Source organism: Heteronotia binoei, chromosome 21 (assembly GCF_032191835.1).
Source record: "Heteronotia binoei isolate CCM8104 ecotype False Entrance Well chromosome 21, APGP_CSIRO_Hbin_v1, whole genome shotgun sequence".
NCBI lineage: Eukaryota > Metazoa > Chordata > Lepidosauria > Squamata > Gekkonidae > Heteronotia > Heteronotia binoei.
In genome coordinates this window covers 173,595,850-173,609,794 of record NC_083243.1, presented here as the reverse complement: position 1 = coordinate 173,609,794, position 13,945 = coordinate 173,595,850, and the positions used below count along the sequence as shown (strand labels likewise).

The 13,945-nt window shown below is 45.8% G+C and overlaps 1 protein-coding gene across 1 annotated transcript; it reads right to left on the bottom strand.

Annotated features, from left to right (window-relative positions):
* Nucleotides 1–222: 222 nt before the first annotated feature.
* Nucleotides 223–1,901, bottom strand: LOC132589712 (uncharacterized). The gene is made up of 2 exons (XM_060262439.1): nucleotides 732–1,901; nucleotides 223–360 (listed from the first exon to the last, which is right to left on the bottom strand). The coding sequence occupies exons 1-2, from the start codon at nucleotides 1,890–1,892 to the stop codon at nucleotides 223–225; spliced, it is 1,299 nt and encodes a 432-aa protein (XP_060118422.1). The 5' UTR covers nucleotides 1,893–1,901.
* Nucleotides 1,902–13,945: the final 12,044 nt, after the last annotated feature.

Genomic DNA, 13,945 nt, shown 5'->3' with positions numbered 1-13,945 from the left:
TCAAGTGAATCTTCCAGACAGTCATCAAATGATGGCTCTCAGTAGAGTAAATCACAGTAGTTTAGCTATTGAAGTCAGGGGTGAAGTGGTGTGAGATGACAAACCTGGAAGCGAGTCCGCCTTCATCTAGGAGAAGCAGCCAAGCAGCCTAGTTCCCACTACCACTTCCAACAGAGCTTGTGTTGCCAAGACCACTGCAGGAACTCTTTTTATTCTCAAGGGTCAGAACTCAATGTGGTCAGAGCCCCCCGAACTGTGTGAAGAGTGGGAGTCTGGTCCATTGGCTCGCTGAGGAAGATCTTTGGGAGCTTCTTCCCTTCCCTGCAATACCCTTGCAAGCTCCTGGCAGCGTTCCTGCAACTGCATGACAGGTAAAAAGACTGGTGACATAAAGCATTCAAGCAGCGGCTCCTACATACCCAGCAGACCAATTCCCTCCCATCCTCTTCATGAAGCTGCCTAATTCCCAACACCACTTCCAACAGAGCCTGATGGAAGTACCATTTTCAGCTACCCGAGAAAGCCCAGTTTCCCCATGATTTGTTCATAGACCACTGATGCCATAAGCATGTCACTACCAGTACTTTCCCTCTAGTACCATTTGGATCATCATCCCTCATTTCTATCCAATACAGCCTAGTTGAAAATAGCCACTAGCCCACCACCTTGTCCTGGGGTGGCAGCACAATACCCACTATTGGGTTCCGCAATTTGTTACCCCAGCCTCTTACTGTATGAATCTGACGAAGAAGGACTGGCCTGACCTCCAGCTCCAGTAGCCAATCACCCTGCAGGATATTCTTGCGGTATTCCTCCAGTCTGAGCTGCCTCTCTAATGCTTCCAGCTCATGGAGGACTATCTGGTGCTGTGTGGTGAGTGTCCTCCAGTCGTCTTTCTCCAGCTGATGCTCAAGAGCTTCCAGATCCTTTTCTTTATCCTCCCCTTGAATCTGCAGGTTGGAAATTCTCTGGTTTACCTTCTGGATCTCTGCCTCTAACATCCAAGAACGTTCCTCCCTCCAGAGCAAGGACATGAGCTTTCCATGGACCTCATGCAGCTTGTTCCTTCCCTGGATGGTGGGTCCGGTGCAGGCATCCCTGCCGCTGATGCTTCTAGCTTTGGATTGAGGCCAGCCTCCCCTACGATTGTGTTGGTATTGGGGTAATCCAGGCTGATGTCCCAAGCTGCCCACAGCCATTCCTGTGTCATAGCCCTTCCTGACCAAGCTGGAATCTGAGCATACTTGGTAGGCACTGCTTGCATGGAGTTCGACCCACTGCTGGGCAAGCTCTGCAGAAGCCAAGCTTTTGTGAAAGATGTCAGGGACCAGCCTCATTATCCTTACAAAGGGATGGATGTTGGCAAAGCCCTGCAGATCAAGCAAGCTTTGGTAGCTGAAGACTTGTTCATCAATCATGCCCCCTTTCAGAAGCAATGCCCATTTCCTTCTGAGATCAAACAGCTGCTTGGCTGTATGCGCAACAGAGGCTGTGGCATGTCCTTCGCTACCTCCAGATGGTAACATACCAAGTGGAGGTGGGTCATCATTAATATACAGGTTCTCACACAAAGGAAGCACAACGTTGGCGTCAAAGGCCTCTTTCAAAGATCCCAGGTAGCGCACGTAAGAGACAAACCAGGAGATGTAGCTGGGAATGTCACTCTTCTTGTGTCCAGCTGTAATTCTCACAAAGTCCTTTCCATCCCACCCCCTGGACTCAGCAAGCGTTTCCAGCTGCTCAAGGCTCTGAATCTCTCTTCTGCCACCATCTCTAGGCAGCAGCAGCAGCACATTGTAAAGCGTGTGAATATCAAACGCCTGCTGGCAGCTTCTCATGTGTTCCTTAAAGGACCGGATCTCACCTTGCAGAGCTGTATAGAGGGCTTCCATGGATGCTGCAGGCAGGCTGAAAAGGTAGAGCAGAAAACGAGAAGGTCCTGTCGCTTTCAATCTGAGGGGGGAAAAATGTCACCAGCTGAACTGCTGTTCTTAACAGAACTTAAAAGCAGAGGAGCCCTATTAGGGAAAACGCACCAACTCAGTAACCTTCACATCAGAGTGACCACAGCAAGTATTCAGACATTTTAAAAAAGGCAACAGTGTTCTAAAAAGCTGCCATTTTCCCTCTCGCAGGAGAGTAACATCTGATCTCCCATTACCCCCTTCTTGCATGACAGTTTTCCCATCTCTCCCCATTACTCTGAGCAGCTGGGAACTTACCGCCGCCAAGAACATTGGTCATCTATGATAAGGAGAACTATGTTACATTACACTGAGCAGAGAAACAAGTAAACATCATTTACCATGACTATTTACCATGGACACAGCTTGTTGAGACTTGCTCTTGGCTGTAACTGGCAGGCACACAATGCAGTCCTCTAATTGTAAGCCGCAGCCGGTGGTTCAAGCCCTTCAGGTGACACTGAACCTCACCAGCAAGGAGTGCGGTAGAAGGATCAGGTACAAAGGAGAATGAGGTGTTTTTATGGTAAATACTTGCATAGAAGAGATCTGGAGGTTTTCTCATTCCTCATTCTCATGCCAAGCTGCAAACTGCCAAAATTTCTTGTTTACAACCATTAATGTTGTGGTCTTAAAGACACTTAATCCCCACTAAACTCTGTTGGACTTTCGTTGAGCAAACAGGCATATTACACAAAGATCTATGGACCAATCTCACTTCTGGAGCTATTATGTTAGGTAAGGGAGCCATCCCCACAAACACTCATGGCTATTTCAGGGGGCAGCAGAATTCATTGAAGGTTCAAAGTACTCAAGAATCTGCCACAATTCTCCAGCAGCCAAGTTACATAAGATGTTGGGAATCTGTGATTGGATCTCCTGAAGCACGATCTAGCTGCAAAAGTAGTCGTAGGAAGGGAAGATGCTGATTAGGTCCACAGAGCCAGGGAAGGAGGGGGGCAAGTCTTTTATTAACATCATTTCTTTGACTGATATTGCACCACCACCACCCCTTGTTACCTGAAGCCACCGTTTAAGGAAAAAAGATAGGTACCTATAATGTGCCCTAGCTTGTTAAAATGATATTATGCACCGGTGAAGGAGCAAAAGAGTTGTTATTAAGTGTTCCACCAGACTGAAAAGGCTCTGGCCCTGGTCGAAGCTAATCAGATGTCTTTGGGGCTGGTCACCCCCAGAAGATGCTGTTCCAAAGAGTGCAAGGCTGTCTGGAGAACATATGGAGCAAACCATTCCTGCAGATATGATGGCTCCAAACCATATAGGGCTTTAAGGTTAATACCATAACTTTGAACCTGATCCAGTGCTCAACTGGAAGCCAATGCAGCTGGTGAAGCACTGGCTGTATGTGTGCCTGCACAGGAGACCCAGACAGGAGACGCTCTGCCTCTTTTGTAGCAGCTGAAGTTTCTGGATCAGGGTCAAGGGCAGTCCTGCATAGAACAAGTCGCAGTAATCCAGCCTTGAGGTGACCATTGCATGGATAACTGTGGCTAAGTCTTGGGAGGAGAGGTCAAAAACCAGTTGCCTGACCAGCTGAAGATGGTAAAAGGCTGACCTGGCAACATTCATGATGGGCCTCCATAGAAATTGAGCCAACCAACACAACACCTAAACTCACCATTCGTGCTAGTGTCAATGGTGCCCCATCAAGGGTTGGGAGGTGGATTCCCAAGCCTATTCTTCCATGACACAGGTACAGGACCAATGGATTTAATTTCAGTCGGCTGTGACATAACCAGCCAGCCACAGCTTCTAATGCTCTGTTCGTCACATCTGGAGTGGAGTCTGGCTGGCTGTCCATCACAGATACAGCTGGGCACCATCAGTATCCTGGTGACAACCCAGCCCAACCCCCTGGACCAGCTGGGCATATAGATGGTAAATAACATCAGGGAGATGCTGCATACCAATAGGTAATGTGGCAAGACCCTCTCCCCAAGTGCCACCCTCTGTCCTGATCATGGAGAAAGGAGACTAGTCACTGCAAGGCAGTCCCTCTTATTCTTGCATCAGCAAGGTGATGGGTCATAAAATCATAACTGTGTCAAATGCTGCTGTCAGGTTGAGTAATAACAGCAACACTGACCCACCCAGATCCAGATTTATTTATTTATTATTTATTTCTCAGATTAATATCCCGCCCTCCCCGCCGAAGCAGCCTCAGGGCGGCTCACGACAGTCAAACTAAAACAATAAAACAGTAAATAAACAATTAAAATTTTAACAATACCAGTTAAATAATTTTAAAACAGTTTTAAACGATTTAGGACAATTTTGGTGCTAGTGTTGATTTCATTAAGTTCAGCGATGTTGGGCATCTACTTATACTATAATTCAGCTAAAGGCAAGTCGAAATCGGGCTGTTTTACAGGCCTTGCGGAACTAAGCAAGGTCCCGCAAGGCCCTTACTTCTTCTGGAAGTTGGTTCCACCAGTGGGGGGCCGCAATTGAGAAGGCTCTTTCTCTGGTAGCCTTCAGTCTCGCCTCCCTCGGCCCAGGGATTGACAATAAGTTCTGCGTACCAGACTCCTTTTTGTTATGGCTGTAATTTTGCAACACGCAGATATATTTTCCAACCAGGGGAAGAAGTCAGAAAACTAATTCCTCCCAAAGTCCCCCAGAGTTTAAGCTTTTTTTATTCTACAGCTATAGGACACAGTGCGAACAGGAGTCAGCCCCCTCCTCATCTCCCATTGCTTTGATGGTGAAACAGCTGAAGAAAGGATCACACCATGTGCGTCAGCATCTGTCTCACTTTGATGGGAAAGCTGCAGTGCACACGTTTTCCTCTAGGAAGCAAGAGAGAGCTAGAACTGGTATCATTATAACATCATGGCCTGAGTTGTCAATAGGATTGGCAGATTCAGGTGGGTAGCCATGTAGATGTAAAGCAGCAGAACAAAGTCTGAATCCCATGGCACCTTTAAGACCAACCAAGTTTTATTCAAGGTATAAGCTTTCATATGCATGCACACTTCTTCAGATACAAACAACCAAACCATTGTTTGTATCTGAAGAAGGGTGCTTGCACATGAAAGCCTTGCACTTTGAATAAAACTTTGTTAGTCTTAAAGGTCCCACTATATTCAAACTTTGTTCAATAGGATTGTCAGCACCTTGAACATTCACAGCTGCACATCAAAGATATTCAGCAATGATGGACCTTTCTCCATCGTTGCATCTCCAAACCATCCTAGCATGGTTGAATCTCTGAAGAGTTTCTTCAGATTAATGTTGTGTTGATTTGCTAATCTTTAAGGCAGGAGAGCCAAACTCATTTTTTATGAGCCAGTTTGGTGTGGGGAGCCAGTTTGGTGTAGTGGTGAAGTGTGCGGACTCTTATCTGGGAGAACCGGGTTTGATCCCCCACTCCTCCGCTTGCACCTGCTGGAATGGCCTTGGGTCAGCCATAGCTCTCATAGACCTTCTTCCCCTGGAGTGGTTAAGTGTGCAAACTCTTATCTGGGAGAACCAGGTTTGATTCCCCACTCCTCCACTTGCACCTGCTGGAATGGCCTTGGGTCAGCCATAGCTCTGGCAGAGGTTGTCCTTGAAAGGGCAGCTGCTGGGAGAGCCCTCTCCAGCCCCACCCACCTCACAGGGTGTTTGTTGTGGGGGAGGAAGGGAAAGGAGATTGTGAGTCGCTCTGATCCTCTGTCCTTGAAAGGGCAGCTGCTGTGAGAGCCCTCTCCAGCCCCACCCACCTCACAGGGTGTCTGTTGTGGGGGAGGAAGGGAAAGGAGATTGTGAGTCGCTCTGAGCCTCTGTCCTTGAAAGGGCAGCTGCTGTGAGAGCCCTCTCCAGCCCCACCCACCTCACAGGATGTCTGTTGTGGGGGAGGAAGGGAAAGGAGATTGTGAGTCGCTCTGAGCCTCTGTCCTTGAAAGGGCAGCTGCTGTGAGAGCCCTCTCCAGCCCCACCCACCTCACAGGGTGTCTGTTGTGAGGGAGGGAGATAAAGGAGATTGTGAGCCGCTCTGAGACTCTTTGGAGTGGAGGGTGGGATATAAATCCAATATCTTCTATCTTCTTCTTATGAGGGCCAGATCTGACATAAATGAGACCTTGTCATAAAATGAAATACCAGATGTTTGAGGGTGCAAAGAGGTCTTCTTCCTGCTTCTGCAGCGGAGGCTGCAAAAGCAGGAGGGAAAATCTAGCCACCCTGCACCTCTCAGACAGTTGGAGAGGTGTGGGGTTGGGGGAAGAAGAAGCAGGAATGAAATTCAGCCAGCTTGTGCCTCTCAGACAATCTGAGAAGACAGTCCGGGAGGCATGAGGAAAGCCCAGCTGGTCCATGCTTCTCAGACAGTTGGAGAAGCATGGTGGGGGTGGTCAGTTGCTTGTAGGATGGATCTGAGCCCTGCAGGGGATAGATCCATCCCATGGGCTTCCTGTTTGCCACCCCTGCTTTAAGGGGGTAAGAGCCCTTAGGTGGCAAGAAATCTGGGCAGGAAACATCTTAAGATTTCCAAACTCTTCATAAACATGGCTTCTAGTCCTGTTGGCTCAAGGAGATGATCAGGCAACTAAAATGCTAGCATGGTATAGTGGTTAAGAGTAGTGGACTCTAATCTGCAGAACTGGATTTGATTCCTCACTCCTCTACATGATGCTTGCTGGATGTCTCAGTGCCCTGTCAGCCCCACCTACCTCACAAGGTGCCTGTTGTGGGGAGAGAAAGGGAGGGTGATTGTAAAGTGTTTTGAGACTCCTTAAGGTAGCGAAAAGCTAGGTATAAAAAAAACTATTCTTCATCTGAGAAATAATGGTGCCACAAAAGATGTGGTAGCCCAGGTCTGGAAGGGGTCTAAAATGACCATGGGGTGATGGCGGAGTGAAGGCAATAAGGCCTCTTGATCTTGACAGCCAACAATACTGAGCCCTGCCCAAAAAGATGTCTTGTAATCAGGTGTTTCAGAGGAAAATCACACTAAATCAAGAGATGTTGCCAACAAGTAAGTGTTTTTGCTTTTCCGCAAGGACTCTGAAACTTGGAGGAGGGAGGCTTTCTCTTCAATTTCTGCTTTAACTTGCAAGCATAGGTTTCTAAGTTTCACTGACACTTCATGTCTAGAAGGCAGAAATGTACAACCAAGTTTCCCAAATCCTTCTGTATACACAGACCACAGGATCACTCCTCTTAGAGCTATCTCCCTTTTCACTGGACAGGGATTACTTCTCTTCACTAGAAGCTCTGCCCCTTTTTAGCTTGAATTGGGATCTTCTCTGATCCTCTCACTCCTCTTTGCCTCCTTCAGTTTGATGTAGTGGTTAAGTGTGCGGACTCGTATCTGGGAGAACCAGGTTTGATTCCCCACTCCTCCACTTGCAGCTGCTGGAATGGCCTTGGGTCAGCCATAGCTCTCGTAGGAGTTGTCCTTGAAAGGGCAACTGCTGTAAGAGCTCTCTCAGCCCCACCTACCTCACAGGCTGTCTGTTGTGTGTGTGGGGGGGGGGAAGGTAAAGGAGATTGTGACCACTCTGAGATTCAGAGTGGGATATAAATCCAATATCTTCTTCTCAGTCTGCAGTCAGTGCTAAACTGTCTCTTCAACTGTCACTTCTTCACACAATTCCATTTGAACAGCCTGTTACTCAAAGGTTCTGAGAATCTGTGAGACATTAACCTTTGATAGTCCATCACACCTCTATTAAAGGGACAGGACTTTTCCTCCTCCAGGCAATTGGCAACCCTGGGCACCAAAAGTAATTGATGCAAGGTCTGATGAGGAGAAAATGGCAAGCCTAGCAACCCTGCTTCATCAACTGACACAAAACTCTAAGAGAAAGAACAGCCAACAGGAAAAGGAAGTGTGAAGAGTGTCTTAGCGTCTTGCTCTCATGTACTCAGCCTCACATTGGAGATGGCTCAACACCTTCTTGCTACCCTTTCCCTCAGCAACAGGAAGTTCAGGGCAGGTCAATGTTCTGCGGGTCAATGTCCTCTGGAGGACATATTCGGGGAGAGTTAGTTTATGCTGTTCTTCCTGATCTTTGAAATTTACAAGGATGCACCTGAGGCAAAAATCACTGCAGACCTAGAGCCTAGCAAGCTCCAAGTACCATCACTGTTTCCACTCGTTTTCTACCATCTCATTCCCTCCCTCCCAATTGCCCATAGCCCTTCCTGTGTGTGACTGTGGTGCAGAATGTGAAGCTTCTAGGAAAAGATATTAATTGCATCAGTCTACAGGGAAAAAAAACCCTGCATCTTACTGGCTCATCAGTCAATATAAATTGTCCTTATGCTTCACTATACCCACCCTAAATACTTACATATGAACATATGAAGCTGCCTTCTACTGAATCAGACCCTCGGTCCATCCAAGTCAGTATTGTCTTCTCAGACTGGCAGCGGCTCTCCAGGGTCTCAAGCTGAGGTTTTTCACACCTATTTGCCTGGACCCTTTTTTGGAGATGCCAGGGATTGAACCTGGGACCTTCTGCTTCCCAAGCAGATGCTCTACCACTGAGCCACCATCCCTCCCCTGCTCTCCAGGGTCTCAAGCTGAGGTTTTTCACACCTATTTGCCTGGACCCTTTTTTGGAGATGCCAGGGATTGAACCTGGGACCTTCTGCTTCCCAAGCAGATGCTCTACCACTGAGCCACCGTCCCTCCCCTTACATTAGAACTCTGATCAGAAAGTGGAGTCTACTGCATTCATGCTCAGGATGCACAGTTGAAATCAGCTGAACCTTTGCATCACCACAGAATTTCTGCTAGCCCTTTTTATTGGAGCTGCAGCGAAGAACAATTTCAGGCCACGGAAGCCAATGATCAAAAGCTTCTAACTCTACTGAATCAGAGAAAGAAAGAAACACTTCATCTATGAAAATATGCCACACACTGGAAGAGACATACAGACAATGAAAATGATCCCTGATTTGTACACAACTCAGTTTTAGCAATGCAAACATTTTCAACTATCAGTAATCCAACTTCCTCTTTATATCAGTCAGAATGTACTACATCTGAGAGACTGTTTCAACAACTTGCAACTCTAGGGCTGCTGTGGGGGTGGGAATCCAAGCTGATATTTAAGCCCTGTACAGCAAATACAGCAAAATAAGTTTGTCAACCTTTAAGATGTGTTTTAGGGCCAATCACAAATGACCCTGTGGATCCACGTTCAGTTGTGTGGTATGGTTACAAAAAGGAGCTGCGAAGAGCCCCCTCTGTTGGTTGGAGCAAAAGAAGGCTTTTAACTCCCCGCTACCCTGCCCCCACCCCTGCTGTTTGCCCAACAGGAAATACTCTTTTCAGGCTGCTGTTAAGACCCTGGTACGAAAAAAGACATTCACAGTAGGAGTATCTGTTGGTTTTTTCCCCTACATGGGCTAAAAGTAGAGGGCAAACAGCACAGAGGGAAGAATTAAAATTTCCTTTCCCCAGCATTGCAGTCTGAATCCATATGAATGATACCTGTAATTGCTCTGCAGTTCAATTATATATCATGTGATTCAGCCCTTAAATAACGTTAATACTAAACTGGGCAATGACCGGTGCCTACAAATGGTTATTGCATTATGGATTATCACTTCACAATGAGATATGCACAACCAAAAGTTCATCAGTGACCACAAACCACAAAATGGAAGTGGGGCAGCACAAAACCCACTACTGAGCCTAGCAAGAAGAATCTGAGCTTTCAGAGAAAACGCTGAAACATGCTTTCTTCTACAGCACTCTACCTAAGAGGAAATACGTGAAACATGCTTCTGTAAATAATCCTATATTGAGCAAGATTTCCAGTAAAGATGTGTTGTGGGGAAGGTCCTTAAATTGTACAAGAATGGAGGGATATTAGACATGATACTTCATTTTGGAAAAACTGGCATTTATCTGAGCATTGGCTGGAACTGACTGTGGACAAAGAGGGTCAAATCCCAAATTGGTTGGGTACCATTTTGGATAGGACAAGCCCATATGGTTGGAAGAGTGCCTGATGCAGTGAACTTGCTGAAGCTGAGCAGTTCTGGGAGTCAATTCACACATTATAAAGATTTTATGTCTCCCCCTCCTCATTCCTTTCAATCAGAAATGATCTGAGAGCTTTGTGGTTGGGATTTCATTTCCAGGCATACATGAGACTATTTCATATTGGGATCACGGCATGTAGAGAATGGGAGCTTAAGCCCTCCCCATGACACTTTCCCAACCTGCAACACCCACAGGAAGCTACTATTTTCCCCACTGAGGAAACTCATATGTAACCCTTGAGGGCCCTACATATTTCCCCCAATGGGGCAAACAGCAGTTAACTGCGGGTGTTTCACCTTGGGAAAGTATTATGGAGGGGGAAGGTTTAAGTCTCCTTTCCCTGAATGCCATGGTCCCATTCCTAATTGGGCTGTTGTGTACCTGGGAACTACATTCTGAGCACAAGAGCTCTCACCACAAGGACCTGGTCAGATTTGAATGTGCATGTCTAAAGTGATTACCTGAACGGAGACCTCCTTGAAACCCAGTATCTGCCACCTAAAAACCTACCATAAAAAGGTGGGGTACCAATATAATTTTAAAAATAACACTGAGGAGGCAGTAGAGACATTATCTTCTGGCAACCTATGTGATTTGTTTTGCCAATGAATTTTCACTGTTCTAAATAAATAACAGGTATACATTAGATCCCTAATTATGCCTCATTAAGCATGAAAAGAGGTAGCCAGGGCCCAATGATATGCACTGAAGGAAGGTCACCTCTAGTACAAGACCAGCAAGCATCTACCAAGGCAGCCCTGTTAGAAGAGGAAACTCCAGTGCTGTCAAACAGAGAATAAGCAGTCGGAGACGCTTTAAGCTGGCAATGCTAACAGGCAGCTTTGAACTGAGAAAGCTACATTAGGCAGCCCCCACCTCCGTGGTGGGAGCAGGTGCTACAGGTCCCCAGTGTGATTCTGTGAAAGCCTCTTACACCCCCTAATCTCATTCCTCCGGAGAAAGGGCACAGCTGGTGTGAAGACGATCCTATCCCAGGGGAGGCTAGGCTAATTCCCACAAAAGCAACAGTGAATGAAGGCATGAGAGGGGAGGAAGTCTGTGGGAACTGTCCCAGAAAAGGTCATTGACTGAAAAGTGCAGATCGCTGCAGCAATCTTTCCACTGAGCACTGGGACACATTTGCAGTAGCCAAGTGTATTATGGGAATTCTTTTATTACTCTCAGGCAAAATAACAAAAGGAACACAGGTCAGAGAAGAACAAACCCAGGAATAGGGATATTGATTATAATGAGATCTATAATGAGACAGATAACCCAATACATTTTGAACCTAAACAAGAATCTTTTGAAGCTGAAACTGTTTTGGGTTATCAGTTGCATAATATATTCCAGTTATTACTTAACTCTGGACTTGCTTTTCTCAAGCCAATTATTATTAATAACTTCCGTGACACTAAGGATGCAATCCTAGGTACACCTGTAATAAACTTAATTCTAAGTAAACACACACAACATTGGGTTGCTTTTGTACAATGTTCTTAACAAGCCCAAGCACACTCAGGCTTACAATGTTGTTCATCGTGTTCACATTTTGCTGATAGAGATGTTAGGGTCAGAGGAGACATGACAGATAGTGGGTAAGGGGCATTTACTGTATTTATACGTACGTTCAACAGTTTTTAGTAAGGCAGTGGGTGGGGAAAGTCTAATTTTTAAAAATAAAAACAGCATGCACAAGCAAGGGAAATTAAATCCTGCTCGTCATACCTTAACTTGCTAACTGCTCCATTGCTTTCTATACTTTTTCTTTAGCCAGATTCACTTCTAAGATCAAAGCTGAGTCAAGAGAAAACTCTTAGAGAGACAGGAGTCAGAAAGATGGGGAAATGGTAGGGTTTTTAACCTTCCTCACTCAATTGCTGTGTTTTTTTTTTAAGTATAGCCCACAATCTGTGGAATACATGAATGCAGATACACACAAACAAATTTCCCATCATATCTAATTTGGCTTGGAGGCTGCAGTTTGGCCAAAGGTACCTGAGGGTAGAAGGAGCCCTGTGGTGCAGAGTGGTAAAGCTGCAGTACTGCAGTCCAAGCTCTTTGCTCATGACCTGAGTTTGATCCTGGCGGAAGTCCCCCAGAGTCGGAAACGACTGGTGCTTGCACAGAGGACTACCTTTACCTTTTAACCGGAGGGTTCCATTCCACCTCCGATGAGCAAACAGTGATCACCAATAACAGGTGGCCCTGCACAGGGATGTACATCAAAATACACACCCAGACATTTCAGTGAGTACTGAGTAACTCGGCATTCACATCAACTATGCATTCATGAGGCTGTTCATGTGCATGAATATCTCTTATTAGATCCAGGCAAGTCTAATTGCTCATGCTGAATTTGACCTCAGGTGAAAAACCAACAGTCCATCTCGAATGTTAACTTAGTACAGAAAGAATAGAAACATGTATTGCCTGAGACAAATCCCAAGAGCAGTTAAAAACAAACAAAACAACCCACCCAAGATGTACTTTAACTGATTTATTGTGGCAACAAACTATCACGGGCAACATCCTATTTGATCTATCAGTTGTAATGAATTCCAGGATCTCGTTCATCCTACAATTGCCCGTTATAGCCATTCTTTTAAATAATCTTTATCTGAACAAAAGGCTGATCTGTTTAAATCCATCTTTGCAAATGGGGACAATTACAGCTAGGAGTCATTTTTTAATTCCCACACTATCTCACTGACATGATGTTAACTTCCAAAAGGTGCTTTTTCTCCCCATGTCAACCTCTCCCCTGGATTCACAGCCAAAAGCTCAGTAAGATGCAGGGTAATTCATCATGGTTTGTAACCAGAAGTTCAAGACTAAAAATTTGGAGGATTACTGTGCCCATTTTATTTTCAAGAAATACATGTGATGAACAGGCCATCAACTGACTCCAGTGAGGCCATGATCCCAAGCATGCTGAGACTGAAACCATTTTTTACTAAAATCAGAATGGCTACTGCACAATACATTTAAGATTGTGGTGTGAGTCTTGGTAAGTTGTATCTCTGCTTATAGCTCTGTAAGCAGAGATTTCTCATTTGCCCAGAACCTAGAGACTGTTGCTGCAAAGCAGAACTGAGGCATACGCCACAGATATTAAGAGGAAAGCTTTCAATTTTAGCAGTCACCTCTGTTAAAGAAACCACAGTTCCATTCAGGGCTAAGTGCTATAAAATCAAAACCTAAACCCACAAGAAATGCAATCCACTCCTATGTGTCATTACTTTGTAGGCCAGACACTCTCCCGATTTAGGGATGAGAGAAGAAAACAGAATCAAGGGAAATATAACCATTGTGAAATGTGCCAAGCAAAGGCAGACTCTTGAAAGCGTATGAATTCCAGATGGATAGGCACCTTACTCTATTGCAGCAAAAACAGCACAGAGCCTTGGGATAGCCTACAACTTAACTTCACATTACATTTTTCCAAGGTATGTACTTGGCTTGAGTTACAGGTATGGTCTGTGAGCTCTGTGCTTCCTAAGTAATGTGGGAGTCTGGTTAGGAGCAGGACTGTGGTATGCAAGGAGAGAGAATTAGGCCTTTCCTTGTTTCTGCCATTTCCTTACCCCTTAGCGGCCTGTTGGGGAAAGTGATATATAACTGTACCAACATGGGCAGCCCCCAGTACAGCAAATAGCAGCTCTGCAAGGTCATTTCAGATGGGGAAACTCGTGCTTGGGCAAGTCCATTCTCTTTGCATGCTGCAGTTGCAATTGGAATAGGACATCTGGATGCTTGGGAAGCATGGAGCTCCCAGATACGCCAGTGACCCAGCCCAGGGATATATCCAGGAAAAACATAACATGTAGTTAGGAATACATAGAGCAATCCCATGTTTGTTTTCTCGGAATATAGGGTGGCCAAACTGCAGCTCCGGAGCCACATGTGGCTCTTTCACACGTATTGTGTGGCTCTTGAAGCCCCCATGGGCCATCACCTGGTTTGGAGAAGGCAT